The sequence below is a fragment of the Carlito syrichta genome, unplaced genomic scaffold, assembly GCF_000164805.1.
Source record: "Carlito syrichta isolate Samal-C Ts95f unplaced genomic scaffold, Tarsius_syrichta-2.0.1 Scaffold304400, whole genome shotgun sequence".
In the NCBI taxonomy this organism is placed as follows: domain Eukaryota; kingdom Metazoa; phylum Chordata; class Mammalia; order Primates; family Tarsiidae; genus Carlito; species Carlito syrichta.
Window position 1 is genome coordinate 787,011 of NW_007248496.1, and position 21,710 is coordinate 808,720.

General features: G+C 47.3%; 1 protein-coding gene across 2 annotated transcripts; it reads right to left on the reverse strand.

The window, feature by feature from the left end:
- Positions 1 to 7,675: 7,675 nt before the first annotated feature.
- Positions 7,676 to 18,327, reverse strand: RAB33A (RAB33A, member RAS oncogene family). Of its 2 annotated transcripts, none has more exons than XM_008059855.1 (2): positions 17,712 to 18,327; positions 7,676 to 8,263 (listed from the first exon to the last, which is right to left on the reverse strand). In XM_008059855.1, the coding sequence occupies exons 1-2, from the start codon at positions 17,967 to 17,969 to the stop codon at positions 7,808 to 7,810; spliced, it is 714 nt and encodes a 237-aa protein (XP_008058046.1). In that variant the 5' UTR covers positions 17,970 to 18,327; the 3' UTR covers positions 7,676 to 7,807. The 2 variants fall into 2 exon arrangements, with proteins under 2 accessions (XP_008058046.1, XP_021568958.1); XM_021713283.1 differs by having other exon boundaries at positions 17,700 to 18,022.
- Between the last annotated feature and the right edge of the window lie 3,383 nt (positions 18,328 to 21,710).

Here is a 21,710-nt window from a genome sequence, read left to right on the forward strand (position 1 = left end):
TGTGTAAGTGTTTTGATTTGTTTTGTTTGAGTCAGGGTCTAGCTCTGTCGCCCAGGCTGGAGTACAGTGGCACGATTATGGCTCACTGCAGCCTCGACCTCCTGGACTCAGGCAATCCTCCTGCCTCAGTCTCCCGAGTATCTGGGGACTACAGGAGCACGTCAACACGCCTGGCTAATTATTTATTTATTTATTTACTTACTTACTTACTTACTTATTTGTTTGTTTATTTATTTATTTATTTATTTATTTATCTATTTATTTATTTATTTTAGAGACGACGTCTTGCTGAGTTGCCTAAGCTGGTCGCAAACTCCAGGGCTCAAGCGATCTTCCCGCCTTGGGCTTCCCAAAGTGCTGAGATTGCAGGCGTGAGCCACAGTGCCCAGCCAGTCTATTCCCTTTTATAAGAGTAACCTCTCTAGTTTCCGGTGTCTAAATGTCCAGTTTGAGACTAGGATTAGCTCCTTCTGTACTGGTGAGAAAAACTGGTAAACACGTTTCTGCCTCCTGCTTTCACTAATGTTACCAGCAGGTGGCGCATGGCAAACATGCAATCTCTTTATTGTATTATCAATCTCATCTTGTGCCTTGCGTCAAGAGTGGTACTCAGTTGGAGGTGTTTGTACTGTGGATTAGTCTTCAGTTGCCTCTCTTTCCCTCTCCCTCCCTCCCTCCCTCCCTCTCTCACTCTCTCTCTCTCTCTCTCTCTCTCTCTCTCTCTCTCTCTCTCTCTCTCAGGCTCGACCTGCTGGGCTCAAATGATCCTTCCGCCTCAGCCTTCCAGGTAGGTGGAACTACAGGCATGCATCACCATGCCCGGCTATTTTTTTAAAAATTATTTATTGTAGACATGAGGTCTCGCCAAGTTGCCAAGGCTGCTCTCGAACCTGTGTGCTCAGGCAATCCTCTCACCTCGGCCTCCCAAAGTGTTGGAATTATAGGCGTGAGCCACCATGCCTGGCCTTCAGTTGTCTCTTATAGTTAAGAGGCTCTTGCCTGCTAGTTTTGAGAGAACAGGCCAAGGACACTGGGTATGACTGGAACCATCTCATTTATCCCAAGTTTAGATCCTGAAAGAATCCGCCTCACCAGGCTGGGTTTTCTGGTTACCCAGATCACCCTGGGATTCACACAGCTGCTTTTGAAACTCTGGCTCAGGAAAAGTAGTTTCTGATTTTAGGGCTTATCAGGCAGCCTAGGGTTGGCCACACCCCACCCCCCTACACAAACACCACATACATATGCATACACACAGACCTGGGGGCACATCAGAATCACCTGTGGACATTTTAACACTACAAATTCCCGGACCCATCCCCAGATCTACTTGACCAGAGTGTTTGGGCCCAGTGCCCCAGGAATTTGTACTTTAACAAGTCCCCTACTGATTTCATGCTATCAGCTGTGAATCAGCATTTGGGAACCACTAATCCAGGGGAATCTCTGGGAACCCCATCTCACTCCTGCTGCCCCAGCACCAGCCATTAGAGTAGAAGTCATGTGTACTTGGAGTCACAACAAGGTTTTAACTCATGTGGCTGCTCCATTGGAATCATGCCGGGATCTTCAAGGGACTTGGAGGTGGTTCAGAAACTTAGGCCAGCTATTTGGAAGGGAACAAGGCCCCTCACAGTGAGAGGATGAAGGATAATGGGTGAGGGGGGTGCAGGAGGCGAAGACTCTATGAGGGGTGTCAACAACTCCGTCCTCTTGGGTGTCACAAAAGAACAAATACTCGCCTCTCTGCATCTGCCGGTGAAACAAGGAAGCTGAGCCTTGCTTTCCAGGGAGCTCCCCGCACATCTCCATGCCCTTCTCTGTCCCAACACATACTCAGGGTGGCTGCAGTCAGCTTCTCTCAGAGGGTGGGCTGCTCCAGCTATTCTGGGCTGGGAATCCCTTCTGGCCCTGCTCTGGGTGGTGGTGCTCAGAGCAGCATCTGGTCCTGGGCTCTCTGAAGGACCCTGATGAACCCATCCTCAAGGTGGATCTGGGGCCTGAGCATATTAGCAGATATTTTTAAAAGAGAGAGTTCTGTGGGGCCTAGTGGCAAGATCCTACAGCCCCAAAGGCTGGGCAGCAGAGTCGGTTGTGTAGTTCCCAGCCATTGTCCAAGGCAAGGACATCTTAGGGACTCCTTTAGCCCAGAGTTGACACTTCTGTCAACCGACTTGGTTTCTTGGAAGTATCCAGTCTGGGGCATCCTATTTTGTTTTTTTGTTTGTTTGTTTTTTGAGTTGGAGTCTCGCTCTTTTGCCCAGGCTGGAGTGCAGTAGTGGCATGCACACTCATGGCCACCCCAGCATCGACCTGCTGGGCTCTGGCGATCCTTTCACCTCAGCCTTCCGAGTAGCGAGAACTACAGACATGCGCTACCACACTCGGCTATTTTTTATTTTATTGTAGAGACGAGGTCTCACCAAGTTGCCCAGGCTGGTCTTGAACCTGTGGGCTCAGGTAATCCACTTGCCTCAGCCTCCCAAGGTGCTGGGATTACAGGCTGAGCCACCGAGCCCGGCCTGGGGCATCCTATTTGGGGATTAATGTCCCACACTGTCCTGCTAGATATTGAGTGGCCCACTAGCCAACCCCCCATGGGTCAGGGAGACTGGCTGGGATAAACTTGGCATCCCTGCAAGGTCCCGGAGCATGGAACTAGGTGTAAAGACAGTAAAATATCCTAGGAAGTGCCTAGACTTGGTTTCATTACTTACTACCTTGGACAAGTCACTAAGACTGTTAGTGCATCCAGGTTCTTGTCTGTAAAATGAAAATTATTATCCCTACACCCAAAGGGTTGAAGCATCATTAAATGAGACAATAAATTAATGCAAAGCATTTTGGCATGATGTCTGGTGCATACATAATAAGCATTCAAACGTTAGTAGTTGTTTCCCTAGGTTCTGTCTCTGTAGCACAGGCAAGACCCAAGGGCACAGGCCTGGAGAGTGAAGAGGGGCTGCAGAAGAGAGTCAGTGACCAACATGGATAGTTCTAGAGACACAGTGAGGCCGAATGACAAGCCAGGAAGCACTCGGCTTCCTTTGAATCCCTCTGCTTCTCACCACCTTCACAGAAACAAGGGTCTAAGGATCTCTCTAACCTCCTGGGCTCCCTTCCACTGGGTATACTCTGGGTCCATCCCATCCCCAAGTCCCTCCAGCAGTAGCTTCTGAGGCTGCAAAACAGATCTTACCAACACTGCTAGGGTCCTATTAACATTTCCTGGCTAGGCTAGGCACTGTGGCTCACACATGTAATCCCAGAACTTTGAGAGGCCAAGGGGGGAGGATTGCCTGAGCCCAGGAGTTCGAGACTAGCCTGTGCAACACAGTGAGACTATATCTCTACAAAATTTTTAAAAAATAGCTGGATGGGGTAATGTGCACCTGTAGTCCCAGCTACTTGGGAGATTGAGGTGGAAGGATCGCCTGAGCCAAGGAGTTTGAGGCTGCAGTGAGCCGTAATCGTGCCACTGCACTCCAGACTGGGTGACAGTGTGAGACCTCAACTCAAAAAAAAAAAAAAAAAAAAGTTCTGACTCCGTATTGGGATCCCATCTTCCCCTGCATCCCAACCCCTGGGACGAGAATTGGAGACCCCCAATAAGGGATTTGAAAGAAGATCTGAGTGGAGCCTAGAAGTGCTCAGGATTCCTGAGACCACAGTGGGGGACCCCAGGACTTTTTGACAGCTCCCGGGTGATTGAGAGAGAACAATCTCATCCTGTGGGAAGGGACAGCATTGGGCAGGTAAGGCACAGAGGATAGAAGCAGGTAGGATTGGTGAGTGCCTGCTATTTGCAGCAAAACTCCCAGAGCCTTGGCAAGACCGAAAGGTGACAGTCTAGCGGAAGTTTCCAGAGTCTAGTTTTGAAGGTGGGGACCAGCCAGCTCGGAAGTGGCAGCTCTGAGGCCCATGTTCAGGAGTCAGTCACCCAGGAAGGGATATCTATCTGTCTCAGAGGAGCTAAGACAATGTGGAAGCTTTTCCTTCTCGAAGGTCAACAAGCCTGGTAAATCTTTCCAAGATTTTTAGATGGTGCAAAAAGCCACTGGTTTACCACTGCCCTTAAATAAAAACTAAGCTGCCAGTCATGGCCCACGAGACCCCGGTAGATCTGGTGTTACCTGCTTCTCCACCTCATTTCCCACCACTCTCTCCCTGGCTCACTCTATTTCAGCCATACTAGAATCCTTCCTGTTCCTCAAACATGCCAACTTCACCCCTGCCTCAGGATCTTGGCACTTGCTGTTTCCTCTGCTTGGGGTTCTCTTCTCCCTGATCTCACAGCTGGTTACTTTTTTCATTCAGTTCTCAGCACAAACGGGGTTTTTTCCAAGATACCTTTGGTGAACTCCAGAAAGTATGTTGCCCTCCCCCTCCTCCTCACTTCCTAGTCATTGACCCTGTTTTGTGGCTCTCGGAGTCCTTATCATTTTCTCAAATTAGCTCATTTGTGTACTTCATTTCTTATTTAGTGTCTGTCTCCTTTAAGAGAGCAGGATTTTGACCAGGTGCAGTGGCTTATGCCTGTAATCTCAACACTTTGGGAGGCTGAGGTGAGAGGATTGCTTGCTCAGGAGTTTGAGACCAGCTTGGGCAACACAGCGAGATCTCATCGAGAGAGAGGGAGAGAGAGAGACAGAGACACACACACACACACACACACACACAGAGAGAGAGACAGAGAGAGAGAGAGAGAGAGAGAGAGAGAGAGAGAGAGAGAGAGAGAGAACGCAGCATTTTATTTGTTTACATTTGTTCATGTGTATAGCCAGGATTTAAAACAGTGGCACACAGCAGGTGCTCAATAAGTGTATTTAGTGTCTGAAAAGTGTCAGAAGCAATCCAGATCTGAGAAGAGGCAGTCCTTGTTAGAAGACTCCTAACACTTGGAACATTGTCATTTTGGCCCTGTTACAGCAGAAAGAGGCCCTGACCAAAAAGGTTCAGGATCCGAACCGAAGTGCACCCATTAGGACAGACAAGTGTACCTGGAGTCACTGAGATCAGTGGCCCAGGCCTGCAGCCGGGTCACAGGAGCCAAAACGCACTACCACAGCTGACTGTGTCCCGAGCAAGGAGTTGTGGGATACCCATCGGGGAGAAGCATAGCAACCAGGGTTTCAGCGGACAGTTTGTCCACAGACAACAAGGCCCCTGTCCCTTGGGTGAGATTCAGGGGCTGGGTGTCAGGTGGGGACAACTGATAAGAAAACCAGTTCTGAAACCACATGCAGGGATCCAGACAGAAGCCAAGTGACGAGGACCAGGCGGGGGACTGGGCTGAGCCTGAGGACAAGTGGGGATGGGATGGGGTGGAGAGAGCTGAAGGGGTGAACCAGGCAGGACCAGACAGGTCCTTTGTTTGGGTGGGAAGCACAGCTGGTGTGTGTTACCCTTTGCTGTTTGGGAGCAGAGCTGCATACGCCTAAGAGGGGAAGGTACTCAGGAGCTGTCTTCCCGGGACCCTCTCACAGTGGGATTCCATCAAGAGAGTCCCCAAAAGAAGCATCACCCCCAAGCAAAGAAATCTATCTGGGGCTATTGCAGAAAGGCCTTTACAAGCCACTGTTAGTTACTCTATTTATTTATTTTTTGAGTTCAGGTCTTACTCTGCTGCCCAGGCTGGAGTGCAACGGCATGATCACGGCTCACTGCAGCCTAAACCTCATGGACTTGGAAGATTCTCCCGTCTCAGCCTCCCAAGTAGCTGGAACTACAGTCATGTACTACCACACCCGGCTAATTTTTTGATTATCTTGGAGAGACGAGGTGTCACTAAGTTGCCCAGGCTGGTCTCGAACTCCTGGGCTCAAGCAATCCTGTCATCTTGGCCTCCCAAAGTGCTGGGATTACAGGTGTGAGCCACCACGCTTAGCTTAGTTACTTTAATAACTGGACAGGGGGCTTTCACATCAATAGAACCAGATGTATAAGAAATAACTATAGGACTCTCCTGCTGGAGAAACACCAGAAGCTCCCATTGGCTCAAAAAGCAACTACAAGGCTAGGCATGGCTGTAATCTCATGGCCTCCTTTGGGAGGCTGAGGTGGGAGGATCACTTGAGCCCAGAAGTTTGAGGCTACGGTGAGTTCTGATCATGCCACTGCACTCCAGTCTGGGTGTCAAAGTGGCACCCTTTTACTTTAAAAACAAAAACAAGTACAAACTACTCTTTCTGAAGCTCTGACCCTCCTCAACCTCAACTCCTCCAGCTCTCCTTGGGCCAGACTCCCAGCTGATCTCCTCTCCCACTCCCAAGAGCATTCCTGCCCCTCTACTTTTGTCCACTCCCCTCTTTACCAATTCAAATCTTACATTTTATTCAACATACAAAATAAATCCAATTGTCTGTGAACACACTGTGATATTTAGTACCTAACGCTCTCAATTCCCATGGCACAACCTTGCACTCAGAGATGTTGTTGTCTAATGTTTGTTTGCAAGTGGTTTCAAGGTGTACGTTATTCCTGCAACTCGATCATAGGATCTTTGAACATAGGGAATGTGTCCTCTTGTTACATTTCTTCCATAGTACCCAGCAAAGGTCTGGGGATATAATACAATAGTGGACCCCCAAAACCCAGAATTATCTTTTGGGGGACAGGCCCTTTGTAGTACAGGCTTTCCCCACTAGGTAAGTGTTCTAGGAACCCATTGGCATCAGTGTACCAGCTAGCATTCTTGTGAGAGATGATTTGCAGAAGAAATATCCCGAACTGTGGCAAACAGGTGACTGGTTCTTCCACTATGACAATGCACCTGCCCATACCATGCTGAGTGTTCAGCAGTTTCTGACCACAAACGACATGACCCCACGCCCCACCCTCACTATTCACCCAATCCCTCCTCAAGTAACTTTTTATTGTTCCCCAGATGAAAAGAAGTCCTCAAAGGGAAATGTTTTGCCGATGTGGAAGAGGTGAAACAAAAAACGTAGAATACTTTAAAGGTGACTGAGGTTTAAACACATAAGAATAAATACACAATTGTTTATAAATACATTTTGGGTTTTTGGGGGGTCCCCCTCATAGATACTCGTTAGCTTGAACTCTGCCCTGTCCAAGAAAGGGCAGGGCTAGGGAAGGAGAGAAGCTCTTGCCATCCAAGACTGCTTGGTACAAAATGCTTTAAGTATTCTAAAAGCAGCTGGGCCCGTTGGGCAACCGATACTTTTATTTTTAAACTTTGGAAAATTGGAAGAGAGCAGCTTCTCTCAACATCCAAGGCCCACACTAGGGAGCCCGGGAAATACTGAAGAGTTCACATCCCCTTCCAAGACTTCTCCATCCTTCTGCCCATGTTGACTCTCTAGAAAACACATCTGGCCTGTGTCCCATCCCCATTGGGTGCTTCTGCCCACTGACAACACTGAGTGAGAGAATGAATGAATCCTGAAGAAATGACTCAAATGGCGAGGGTTCATAGAAAGCTGATAGTGTGCCTTGACATGGGTATAACACTCTAGTAGTGCGAGCTGTTCAATTATATAGACAAGGTCTCGTTATGTTGCTCAGGATGGTCTCAAACTCCTGGGCTCAAGCAATTCTCCCACCTTGGCCTCCCAAAGTGCTGGGATTACAGGCATGAGTTACCACACCTGACCAAGCTGCCTCGTGGCCATCAGAGATGTCTTCTAGTAGGAAAGCAAGACAAAAATCAATGTGATAATCTATACAAATTTTATTTTGATATCAATTTGTATGGAAACAAGCAGGTGTCAGCATTGCGCAGGCACGGAAAAAGGGAAAGAAAAAACTCCAGTGATAATCTATCTTGTATTTACACCATTTGGTTTCAACAAGGACAGGAAGTTTTACTGTTAGTTTCCTGTGGAAACTCCAGTTTCTGCACCTTCCCCTGTTGCCTCTCAGCATCACGATACAGCAGGGATTTCTGGGCCTTCAATCGGCAAGCCAGGCACATGAAAATTGACTCCACGTTCTGGCTCTCTTTGGGGTCCTTGGCTGATGTCTCAAACAGGAGCATGTTGTGGGCATCAGCAAATTTTAGGGCTAAGTTGGAGGGCACCTGGATCTGTTCCCTCAAGTCACACTTGTTGCCCACAAGCACTTTGGGGACTAGTGGGGGCACAGCATGCCCGTTGCATTCTTGGATCCACATTTTGAGGTTGTTGAAGGATGTCATCTTGGTGACGTCATAAACGAAGACCACTGCATGCACATTGCGGTAGTAATGCTCAACCATGCTTTTGCGGAAGCGTTCCTGACCAGCTGTGTCCCACACCTGAACCTGGAAGATACAAAAACCCACATGTGGAGTCAGAGAAGGAAACATAAACAGGTAGGTGAAAATACAGTTCTGTAGCATTCTGAAAATGAGGTTCCAAGCCCTGACACAGGAAGTGGTTCTTTAACAGATTAGCAGAGTGAACTTATCAAAGCATAAAGAGAAGTTTCAGGGTTTGCCAAGTTTTTCTTAAGATTGTTCACTGAGGGCCGGGTGTGGTGGCTCACGCCTATAATCCCAGCACTTTGGGAGGCCAAGGTGAGAGGATTGCCTGAGCCTACGGGTTCGAGAACAGCCTGGGCAACTTGGCGAGACCTCGCCTCTACACTAAATCAAGAAAAGTTAGTTGGGCATGAGGGTGCACGCCTGTGGTTCCAGCTACTTGGAAGGCTGAAGTGGAAGGATCGCCTGTGCCCAGCAGATCGAGGCTGTGGTGGTCATGAGTGTGCTACTACACTCCAGCCTGGGTGACAGAGTGAGACACCAACTCAAAAAAAAAAAAAAAGATTGTTCACTGAAACTGTGGAGTTGGAAAATTTTAAGGTTTTTTTGGTTGAAAAACTGGGATGTAAATTCATCAACTTTTCTGGAGGGCAATTTGGCAATATTAATAAGAACTTTAATAATGTTTACAACTCTTACAGCCTGCAATCTCGCTTCCAGAAATCTATACAAAATAAATAGAGATGTGCTCAAAATTCTGTACAGAGATCTTCATTGCAGTATTATTTAGACTTTAAAACAGGAAACAGCCTACAGGACAGGAATAGCTAAAGTACATATCTATACAACGGGCTACTATGTAGCCATTAAAAATAAAGTTTTCAGCCAGGTGTGGTGACTCATGCCTGTAATCCTAGCACTTTGGGAGGCCAAGGCGACAAGACTGCCTGAGCCCAGGGGTCCAAGACTAGCCTGTGCAACATGGCGAGGTCTTGTCTCTACAATAAAGATCAAACATATAACTGGGCATGGTTGCGTGTGCCTGTAGTTCTAGCTACTCAGGAGGCTGAGGTGGAAGAACTGCCTGAGCCCAGGAGGTCAAGGCTGCTGCAGTAGCCATGAGTATGCCACTGCACTCCTGCCTGGGCGACAGAATGAGACTCTGACTCAAATAATAATGATGGTAATAATAATAATGTTTTCAAAGACCGAATGGGGCTGGACATAGTGACTTATACCTGTAATCTAAGCACTTTGGGAGGCCAAGGGGAGAGGATTGCTTGAGTCCAGGAGTTCGAGACCACCTGAAGCAACCTCATATCTACAAAAATAAAAAAATTAGCGGCCCATGCCTGTAGTTCCAGCTACTTGGGAGGCTGAGGTGGAAGGATCACCTGCACCTAGGAGGTCAAGGTTATGGTGAGCCGTGAACATGTCACTGCACTCCAGCCTGGTGACAGTAAGACCTCAACTCAAAAAATTAAAAAAAAAAAAAAAAAAGACTAAATGGTGAAGGAAATGCTCGCAAAATACAAGTATGTGAGAAAAGCAGAATATAAAATTTTTCATATGCTATAGTTCTAATTTTTAAAAAACATTAAACATAGACATGCAAAGCAAAGACTAGAAATGTAAACATCAGAACATTAATGGTTATCTATAAGCAATGGGACTATAGGTGATATTTATTTTCTTCTTTTGTATTTTTTCCAAATTTTCTACTGCAAGCATGCATTACTTTGCTTTGGGGTATTTTTCGTTGTTTGAAGAAAACAAAGTCAATGTTAAAATAGCATCTTCTAGCTCAATTGATTTTTAAGTTCACTTTTTTGCTATGTGAAAGGTAATTTACCCCACTGGATTTTTCTTCTGTATCTCAGCTATTGGAATGAAGGTCAAGTTATAAAGAAAAAAGCTGATATCAGTAACATATGCAAAGCCACAGCTCCTAGGGGACTCTCTGGAGTGGACACACATCAGTCCAATCTATTTCCCTTTATACATCCAACATCTTGGACAAGGGAAATTCATGCTCAGAATGACGGTCCCAAGGCCCTATACAATTCTCAGTTATCAAAGAAAATTTGATTATGGCCACTAATTGACTACGATGGCTCTTAAAACGAAGTATAGCCTTTATTTCAAGTTAGCAGTCAGTAAGTATAATCTAGTAAATATAATTGAATCTCTTGGCTGAATGAAGATCTTACAGGGCCCCAGAGTCATTATTTTGAACATCAGTTTTCATTGTCCAGGCTCCCCTTCGTCTTGTCTATCAACAATGACCTCCAAGCTCTTTGGCATGGCCAGACTCGCCTCTCCTCAACTCCTGGACTATAGCAAAGACATTTGGATTCTGAACATTTCCACTCCAGTGCTTCCTGAATATTGCTTTCAGCCTAGTCTTCCTCGTCCCTGCTTGTTTCCGCATGCCATCCTCCCATCCAGGAGAGTACAATAGCCTTTTACTGCATGTGGTGTCAAGTGGAAAATTGTCTACCATAATTTGACCCCTCCCAACCTGACATCAAGCAACTCAACGACACCTGGTTCATTCTCTCCTCTGTACCTTCAGTCCTGCTTGCCCTTCTTCTTCTATAGAGTCGGTTGTCCCATCATCGTCCTATCTAAATCTCACCCACTTTTCAAGGTTCGGCTCATGCCACCACCTTCTTCCTGAAACCTTCTCTAACTTCGCTAATTCTCTTTTCTTAGGAATTCCTACTGCAGTTTGAGTCTGTACATTTAGAATATATTTATGTTTGTTTTGTTTTGTTTTTAAGAGACAGATTCTTGCTCTGCTTCCCAGGCTGGAGTGCAGTGGCAGAATCATAGCTCACTGCAGCCTCAAACTCCTGGGCTCAAGTGATCCTCCCACCTCAGCCTCCCAATAGCCAGGACTACAGACACACACTTCCATGTCTGGATAATTAAAAAATTTTTTTGTAGATACGGGGTCTTGATATGTTGCTGGTTTTGAACTTCTTGCCTCAATTGATCCTCCCTCCTCGGCCTCCCAAAGTGTTGGGATTATAGGCATGAGCCACTACGCCCAGCCAGAATATATTTATGTTTGCAAATTGTCTCATCAGTGCCCTTGGCACCTCTCCAGCAAAAACTAAGCAGTCTTTCTCTGCACCAGACAACTCATCACCATCACCATTAGCAGAAGCAGCAGCATTACCAAAAGGCAGTGCTGGCCCGAACCACCAAAACCCCAGCAGTCTGGCATCCTAGGTATCTTTCAAGGCGATTTCAGAGAGAACATCCAACTTTGGGCACACAGAAAACACAAGTTCTCAAAGCCTGCTTTGCTTCTTCAAACAGACGGAAAAGATTTGTATTTCTTCCACCTCTCTGGTGGGTTCTGAACAGAAAGAAAGGGAAGCAGGCTGGAAGAGGAATGGAGGTCAGTGGGAAGAGAGCAGGTGGAGCTGAGAATATCAGAATATCATTACCACGTGACTTCTGGCCCCCCTTCTCTCCCCCACCCCTCAGTAGTCTTAACTCTTGCCTCTTGCCACTGAGTAAGGCTGAATCCCCACCAGCCCTCAGGCATGTGGCAGATGCTTTAACACCATGAGCTCAGGACTCTAAAAATACCTGCCACTAGCAGGAACGCGGGTGGGAGTGTGTGAGGTGTTTGAGGCCACGTAAGCTTGGCCGTTTGGCTTTTCTTTGGCTTCCTAACTGTGTACACCACCTGGGTGGCCGGAACCTCCGGGAGGGCCCTCTCTGCTGGAGATCTCCTCTGCCTTCCCAACACTACTGGGAGCCTCCAAGCTTTCCTTTGGAGCCTCAGGATTTAAACTGCAGGCGCTGCTCTCATTCCAGCTCTTTATAAACCCCACCCGGAGTTTTTTGCAGCCCTGTCTGTGGCGAGAGGGAAGCCAGGAAGCAGGCTGCTCACAGCAGAAAATAGAAGGATGGGTGGTGCAACCTCACAGCCATCAGAAAGGGAGGGCACAGTAGCCAGGCTCACTGGACACACGAGATGATCTCATTTTGTTTTGAGGTTTGGTGTTCCTGTTCTCAGCATCCTCATAACCACCCCCACCCCCTGTTCCTTCCAGGCAATGAAAGCATCTCCTTCCCCTTTCACAGATGGCTCTCCTCTCACCCTTTCCTCCCTTCCTGTGGACACCACATCCATACAGTGGACAGGAGTGACGACTGCCACTTAGTCATATATGCCATGCTCCCCAGATCCTCTTTTCTTTCAGATGTCCAGTGGGGTGTAGTGGAGTCAAATCAACTTGGGAGCCAGGCACAGTGGCTCACACTGGTAATCCCAGCACTTTGAGAGGCTGGGGGAGGGGAATGCTTGAGTCCAGGAGTTTGAGATCAGCCTGGGCAACATAGTGAGCTCTCATCTCTACAAAAAATTAGCTGGTGGTGGCACGTAACTATACTCCCAGCTACTCAAGAGCCTGAGGTAAAAGGATCGCCTGAGGCCACACAGTGCCTAATGTACACTCTCCCCTCCTCCCTGGTCTGAAACCTCCACCATTAAGTCTGGAAGATGAAAGGCAGTATCCTAGCTCCTCTGCTTAGTAGCTGAGTCAATGACTAGGCAAGCCCTTTAACCTTCCTGAGCTGAGCCTCACATCTCTATAACAGGAACCTGGTCCTCCCATGGTTGTCAGGATAAACCAATGAAATAACACATGAGAAAGGGCTTTTACAACATGTCAAGTGTTCTGGAAACATTAGTGTTGCTATCGTCTCAGAAAGCCGTCCAGCCCTCTGCTGTTAGTATGGTTTCTCAGATCCCTTGGTTCTCATCCTGGAAAGCACAGAAAGCTCGGGATTTTGAAGGTGAGACACAGCCAAAGCAAGGGCCGTTCAGTGGGAAGGGGAAGGAGCGAGAAATGCAACCTGCCACAGGTGGCTGGGGGCAGGCCCAAATTGATGGGGTGTTGGAGGAGGGTGAAGGGGTACAGTGTGAGGAGCTGCCAGAGAGAAATCTAGCCTTTTGAACCACTTTCCTGGGGCAATCCCTCCCTGAGCAAGCTTCAGCAAGCCCCCACCCCTCACACGTGCTCTTAGCTGTCAGGGGTATTTCTTTTCCCTAGGGAACGTATCTGGCATCTTTCTATAGATGAGACATGAATGCCCTTTTGTTGGAGGTCTGTGGGGGAGGGTAGGTGTGCAAAAAGAGAGACACATACATCTGTAACCTTTGGGGCATGCCCGTGTGGATCATGGGAACAGTTTAAAAGAAACCTGTTTTCAACTAGCTGGACTGTCCCATCTGCATCTGAAATATCCACACAAAGCTGACACAGAGAATGGCAAAGGAGGACAGAGACAAAGAGAAACTTCTGCACAGAAAGAGAGGCAGCAAGGGAGACACAGAAACACACACCGACAGATAATTAACCATTAAGCTAACTGGCAGAAGATGGAGCTCAGAAGCCCTAAGGAAGACATGATGTCATTCTGACTGCAGGCGGCTTCTGAGGAACACTTAGCTCAGCCTCTGTCCACTCGGTAATGTAACACGGAAAGTGTTTCTTCCCAGAGATCAGCAGAGGAAGAGAAATCCACAGTTCTGGACCACACCTGACCACTGCTACGGCAGACCTACAGTTTGTCTGGTCCCAAGGGCTGGGGCAGAGGTAGTGCCTAGTCTGTGGGAGGAACCAGCCTAGACAGGAAGACAGCTTCCATGAGAATTTACAAAGAATGGATCGAAAATTAGTTTCTGAGCTGCCTTCTACTACCTACCCCCCACACCCTGCTCTTCGGCATTTTCTAGTGCCTTTAGAAAGAGACAGACTCAACAGATTTAGCTAAATCTGTAGGTGACAGACACATACTGGTCATTAAGGGAAGTCTCCACCCTTTCTCTGGGGGATGGGGAATGCCTCCGCCCTTCTTAAGCTGATGTCAGGATAGACTGTCAGCTTTCTTTTATGATGTCCCTTCATGTCCCTGTCACAGGAAACCTTGTGAGCTAGATAGACCATGGAGCTGGCCTGGGGGGTTTATGTTCTCTGCCAAGCCCGGCAGTGAGATGCGTGGCAAGAGCATTGGAAAGGGAATTAGGAGATCTGAGTCCTAGACCTGGCCCTGTGTGATCTTGAGCAAGTCACTTTCCCTCTCTGAGCCTCAGTTTCCTGTCTGTAATGGGGGATGTTGGGTTGGAGAATCTCTAAGGTTTCTTCTATCTCAAAACATTCGCAGATTCTCTCACCCAAGGTAAGATAGTCAAGGTGCAAAAAGTAAACCCCAGGTGGGTTCAGTGTGTCCTGAAGAAGACATCTTAAAGGCTCCTGGATCCTCGGGCTATAACTCTGGGTCCCTAGCCTAGAAGAGATGGCAAGACAGACTGCCTGGCATTCTATCTGCCCCTGTATACACTCCCCCAATCTAGGGGGCTGGATATTGTCCCCTAGAGTGTAGTGCCGTGGTCTGGAGCATGTGCTCTCAATGTGAGTTGGAATGGTGGCCCTGTCACAGGAAAGACAGGATAGTGAGATGGCAAAGTGCTTGGGCTCGAGTCAAAGACTGAAGTTCAGATCTAGGCACCATGGGGCAAGTTATTTCATCTCTCTTGACCTCAGTCTCCTTATTGGTAAAATGGGAATAACAGTAGTACTGTTTTCATAGGGCTGCTGTGAGGATCAAAATAAGATAATATATGTAAAGTACCTAGCCTAGGCTCTTTGTTTATCCAATAATTAGAAGTTTTTATTATTATTATCTACTCATTGGAGGCTTTTCTTGATGTTCATATTAACCAGGAAACACTGGATTGTTAATGTTGTGATGGGTTGGGGGTGGGGACATAGTGATTGGAGTAACCAAATTGGCTCTTGTCCCCTAGGGATGGCCCTGATAATTAAGAGTGTGGCCTCAACTACACCAAATCAGTCATCCCCCAGCAGAAGTTGATGTATGTGCCCCCTGGGACACAGGGAGGCAGCCCAGAAGAGGTCACACCCTACTCGGGCTGAGAAGAGCTGACTGAGACCACTCTATCACTCTCTTATGAGGGTTGGTATTTTATATCCCAACTGCCTCTATTGTTGGCTGTGGTCTAGGGCTACCTCGGCCTGTCACACTGGACTTTTCTCTCTCTCCCAAAGGGGGAAGCCCTTGGCAGTCACCTCCTAGTGTGGCTTTGGCACTTGTTCCTTAAGAAACTTCAGGCCAGGCAGAGTGTGGGGCCAAATCGTCTCCTATCTGGATCATGTGCTAGCTGCCAGGCTCTGCCATCTTCCCACGGACATGCTGGTCTCTCGTCTGCTGGCTTTGGCCCTGAGATTGCAGCAGCTTTACAAGAGGTAGGGTCACCCCTCTCCCCATGCCCATACTCTGAGTTCTTTCTGAATCTGCCCTCAGAGAGCTCCTCCATGAGCGGTGTCACAAGGCTTTGTCCTCTTGAAAATATCGTCTTCCCAAAAAAGCCTGTATTAAGCACTTATCTGCACATGGTGTTGTGCTGAGCTCTGTTTCTAGTGAGTCACACTGTCATAGGCTCTGCCCTCTGGGAAAAAGTCTGGAATCTTTGGCAGGGACTGTAAAATCCAGTTGGCTAAGTACAGGGGTAACAGAAGAGAAGGAATGTTTTTAAAATTCTCCCAAGGCCATTGGTGGGGACTCTTCCACTCATTTTCACCTCTTATTCCTCACTTTCTGGTTTCCTCCTCCCTCATTCTCTAAACTCCCAAATACTTCCTTTTTCCTCCATCTAAAGGCCAGATGGACATATTTCCCCCATTTTAAATCCAGGGAACTCATTGACTCACCAGAACACTTGATTTTAAACAAATGGTAGCATTAAACTATGGGTTTAAGAACCCATCCACAAATATATTTCTACTTTGGATTAAAAAAGGCATGTTTTAGAAATTTCAGAATTGTACAGCCTTACATTAAAGAAGCTAGACACACTAGAGGAAGTCTTAACCAAGCAAATGTCTATGTAAGAGCCCTAGGAAGGATAGGAGACAGGTTCCTACTTGACTTTAAAAGGAAATGTAGCAATTGCCCCTCCAAGATGCAAGGGGCTGGCTGGGCACAGTAGCGCACGCCAGCACTTTGGAAGGCCCAGGTGGGAGGATTGCTTGAGCCCAGGAGTTCAAGATCAGCGTAGGCAACATAGTGAGACCTCACCTCTTTAAAAAAAAATGCAAACAGCAAAAAATTCCCAATTTCAAAATAATGCTCTATTTTCCTGACCTTGGGGCTCTCCCTTATCAGCACTGAGCTGTCCATCTTTCTGATATCCAGTGCCTTAGCCCAGTTTCTGAAGCCATTTTAAAACACGGTCATTTTAATAATCAAGGAATCAAGTGCCTTGCACAGTTTAGAGTGTTTCATCAGTCTTTCCAGTTACTCAGCCCTTCTCTCCACATCACTCTGAAGAGGAGCACTGTGGTCACACTGGCTGTTTGACCAGCAAGAGGAGGGTTACCTTCACCCTGACTCTGTCTAGGGTCCAGCCACAGGCTCAAGAAAAAGCCAGATGTGAGTCTAGAGGAGTGGGTCTTCAGTGTCCCCAGTGCTTTAGGTGCTTCCCTCCCCATAATCCTGCCTCCACTGCCTTAACACATTAAGTTACCCTTGCCATATCCTCCCTCCCACCATCCCCTACACATTGACATATTCCTGTCCTATCCTTTTCTGAACTAAAAGTGAGCACAAATGGCCAGACAAGAACATCTGTACTTAGCCCATTTCATAAACTAATGGGGGTGGGGATAGGAGCAAGCCATTTTCCTTGGTCTTCAGTTAAGTTGCCCTGCGTTTAAGTTGCCCTGCCCTGATCTCCTAAGACAATAATACTAACAGACTGAGTAATAGGCAGTTCACTCATTAGGTACCCCAGACGAGTAAAGAAGACACCACTTGAGGGGGCTTGTTCCAAAGGAACAAGTTTTGTCTATTATGAAGGGCCGGCAGGTGGCCCTGCTTCAATTTCTTTAAAAGGGCTCATGGCTTTGTGCCAGAACCACCCCACTCCACCCCCATCCCAACTCAGCTCCAATATTAACTAAAAACTGCAATTTAAAATAAAGTAACTTTCGTTCTATGGGTTTCCATCCTTTCCTTCCTTCTAATGCCTCCGAACTTAGCCAGAGTGGGTTTTTGCAGCCTACTGGTACCCAAGCGGTAGACGAGACCTGAAGATGTGTGAAGTGCTTTGGGATCCATCCCGCAGACTAGGACAGAGAAACGCCTCATGCCTCCCTCTGCCCACAGGTGCCGCTGCTCCAGCTAGGGGTCAAGGATGAAATGAAACATGCTTTTCCTGGCAGGAGCTGTCAGGCAGGGGCAAAAAGTAGGAATGTAACCATTCCTGCAAGCCCCCCGAAATTGGGTGAGGTGGGGATAGGGCCGCCAAGCGGGGCGAAAGGGGGTGAGGAGGTGCCGAGGGTCTTGGGCTCAGTCGATGGCAACACAGCCACGCGCTGGACGATTCCACCCACTAGAGCCATGCCTCGGGCGAGGCTCCCTCCCAGGTTCCTCCCTTCCCGAACCTGACCGTCTGGATCACCTTGATCTTCTCGCCCTCGATTTCCACGGTCTTCTCCCTGAAGTCCACGCCAATGGTGGCTTCAGTCTTATCTGGGAACGTACCCCCGCAGAAGCGGAAGGTCAGGCAGGTCTTGCCCACGTTGGAGTCCCCAATCACGATGATCTTGAAGATGCGAATCTGCACGTACTGGTCCAGCGATGAGTCGAGCTCCAGAGATGCCAGGCCAGCCGCCGAGGCAGGCTGCAGGCTCCCATGGCCCAGGATGGGCTGCGCCATCTCCCCCGGACCGGACCGGGGCCCCAACCCCTTCAAGGGCTCCACACAAAGAAAACAGCCACGTTAGTGCGCTGGAGGCGAGCGAGCTTTGTGCGTGTCTGTGTGTGTCCGCCCGCGTGTGCGCGCACCGGCAAAGTGTGCGCGCGCGTGAAGGGGGTGCCTCTCACCCCAGCACCCCCCCCTTCAGCGCACCCTCCCTGCAGCTCCGAGGCACCGACACAAAAGCCAAGGAGAGGAGGCGAGATGGAGGAGACTGGGCAAGCCGCGAGCCTTCTTCTGCCTGTGTGCGCACTCGGACCGACGCTCGGGGCGTGACTGTGATCCTCCAGCCGCCGCCGCGCCTTAGCCTAGACTTTCCCCTACCTGGACTCCAGGGACACAACGGAGGGAGGAAACCTAAGGAGGAAAGGAGTGGGTGGAGAGAGCGGCACGCACCACCCCGGAATAGCCTTATTTCTCCTTGCCTCCATTTAAGTTATAGATTTCGCCCCCCCCCACACACACACACACTTGCTCGGAGCGCACGGGGACAGTGGAGAGGGATCACAGCCGGGGAGGACAAAGAGAGCTGCACCCTAAGGCATCACTAGATTACTTCGGCCTCGGAGCAACACAACTCAGCGGGGGTACGGTGGGAGGCAGAGACACCTCTTTCACCTCGGTAGCAGCGGGCAGCTGAGCCGCGCCTCCTTGGTCCCTCCACCCCAGCATGGGATAAAGGGATGCTCTGTCTTGAGGAAGCAGGTGCACTCGCGGGCCCCAAGCAGCTGGGGAGGGTGCTGCCAAGACACGCAGTGGGTTGGGGGGGGGGGGTGCGCGCAGCTGAGAGGAGGAAGCCAGGGGGCGCGAGAATGTGTGTGTAGTGGGTGTTACTGTTTCTGTCACAGATTTGCCAGATGTAGGGGGCGCGTGCCAGGCGCCAACCTCCCCTCATCACACCACGAGCACCCATCCTCTGAATGTTCAGGAGAGCGGTTCCCATTGGCTGCCGCAGTCGGTTGTGTTTGGCTGGCCAATAGGGAAGGCCCGCCGCGGGAGAGGGCCATGCAGAGGGTAGGAGAAGGGGGGAAGCTAGTGGTGGCAGTGCCAGCAAAGGGGGACTTTGTTTCTGGTGCTAACCATTAGAAGCCCGAGTGGAGGGATCTTGGGACATGGCATAGACTGCACAGTGCCTTGCACTACTGAGTCCTCCATATAACTGTAAGTTCTTCCAAAATGGTGGGGTTTCAAAGGGACCTGGGAATCCCCAGGAGGGTTCACCCCCCTGCAACTGAATGTAGAACAAAGTGGTTGGGTCTAATTTGCCAGAAGCCTAGATTATGCTTGGAAGATGATAAATGAACACAACTTCCTTACGGTGTTAGGGGGCAGCTACCGAAAGCTTACTTATCATCACACATCTTGGTCAAGACCAGTATTCCCTCTCCCGAAAGTGATTTGCGGGTTCAGAATTTGTTTTGAATCATTTTTACTTAGGGTACAATTTACATACAATAAAGTACATTCTTTTGTTTGTGTTTAAGGCTCTGCCTCTCCCTCCACATATTTCACAGGCCAAGGTAACATTGGCATATGCCAATAGCACTGACACATGAGTTATTGTTAATGCCATCAAGGTGAGGGATTCAAGCAGCACACTGAGTTGCCATCTTATTTGTATGTGAGGCTGAGCTGCAGGAAAAGATAAACATGACTGAAGTCCTGCCCACTAAGAGAAAAAACAATTCAGTGCATCTGATATATGAGAGAAAAGTGGAATGTAACTACTCAACCACGTTCAAGTTACTCAAAACAGGGTCTTCTAGTTAATAAGCTTATTAGCTGAGTTAGCAGATATACAGAGGGTGTCACAAAATGTACACATTTTAAAAAAGGAAAAAAACTGTATTAAAATTGTAATATGCAATATATACCAATAACAAGAGTAACACCATCTTTAGAGCAAATGTCATACTACACACTGCTACTGTAATTCAACTTTGAAAAGTAATATAGATAACATCTCCTAAAATGTGTATACATATTTTTGGCGCCCACGTATTTATAGAGAATCTTTTTAATCTAAATTTGTGTGTGTGTGTGGAAACGGCCTCTTGCTATGTTGTCCAGGCTGGTCTCCAACTCCTGGACTCAAGCTACCCCCCCCCACCAAGTGCTGGGATTATAGGCAAGCATGAGCCACCACATCCAGCCCCTAACCCCTAACCCCTTTATTATATATGTGGGTTACCCATTTCCAACACTTTAGATTATACTATTCAACATTAAAACCATCCAGATAAAGATTTAATCTTAGTTAGCTAATCCAAGATCATCATTATGAATGCCAATTATCATTGTACTGTGTCAACCATCACTGCACAGTATTTCGGTTTTTGTCTGATGTCTAGATAACAGTTTGCTGAATCATTTTCCTCCATATTTGAGGTTAATGCCCTGATGATCTTTATGTACAGAAGAATGGCCATAAAAAAATGGGAAGTAACCATTAAATTTATAGTAGAAAGAGGCTTTGCCAACTCACAGCTAGAATTAAAGCTAACTTTCTGAGAGATATAGACACTATACCCGCATAAGATCATTTAGACGTATGTTTCTCACAAACACTTGTCAATGAGTCTACCTTCGTAAAGAAGAAACTTTGACTTTTGGAAATGTGAAATCTCAAAAGGGGCTCCTTGCCCTAATAACAAGTGTGTGTTACCTCTGTGGGTGAGATTTGGGAGAACTTCCACTTATATTTTTGGAGTTAGTTCAATAAGTATATATTGCTTTTATAAAAAATATATGTAATTTTTAATTAAAAAGACAGGAAAAGTACCACTTTTCATCTACTGCAAAAAAAACTGAATGTACTGTTCAATGCCTTTTGTGTTAATTGTGCATTATTAAATGACTGTCTTTTGAATACATGCAGTTGTTTTCATAGACACTTGATTATCATTAATTTGACAGCGTTTTCCAAAGTCTTTTTTATCAACAGATATAATTCACTTTGCATTTAATCAATCTATGTTTATTATTGGTTTTTAGAAATATCAATAAACATTGTCTGTAGGATTTTTAAAATATTAAATAATATAAATTTTACCTTACTCTGGAATTGAGATTTTCAATATTTATTCCCCAAAGCAGTTCTAAATAAAATGTCATCCATTGCTGCATTTGTGAACACTTATCTTCTTTGCTTAATGGGTAAGAAATCATTTTCACCCAATAAAAACTACTTCCTGTGTTACTTCCTAAAATAATACCTTTGCAACTTCATTCCCTATCCCCATCTCACCCCCCCCAATTTAATCTCATCACCTACAAGATTAAAGCCAAACTATTTTGTCAGTTCAAATTTGGCCCCACCATACTTACCTGTCCTTATTGCTACTTCTTAGTATATACTCTGTCACTGTCCACTGAAAATGTGCTGGCTTTTGTTTGTTTTTATAACTCCAAGCATTTTAATTTAACAAACAGCATGATGCTTCCTCTAAGACACTTTAAAATATTAATTCATTTAGTCTTTCTAAAACCATGTGAGATTGGTATGAGGAAAACGAGGCACACTCAAGTGACCTGCTTAAGTGGCAGAGCCAGGATTCAACCTAGATGCAAGGTCAACATGCTTAATCATTAAAATGATAGCCGGGCTCGGTGGCTCAGCCTGTAATCCCGTGCTTTGGGAGGCTGAGGTGAGTGGATTGCCTGAGCCCGCGGGTTCGAGACCCGCCTGGGCAACTTGGCGAG

Bases quoted from the DNA above. Each gene is read 5' to 3' on its own strand.
- RAB33A (XM_021713283.1), bottom strand. From the start codon at position 17,969: ATGGCGCAGCCCATCCTGGGCCATGGGAGCCTGCAGCCTGCCTCGGCG. The intron at 8,264-17,699 runs GTCAGGTTCGGG...TGTATCTTCCAG, and splicing joins AGATCAAGGTGATCCAGACG to GTTCAGGTGTGGGACACAGC.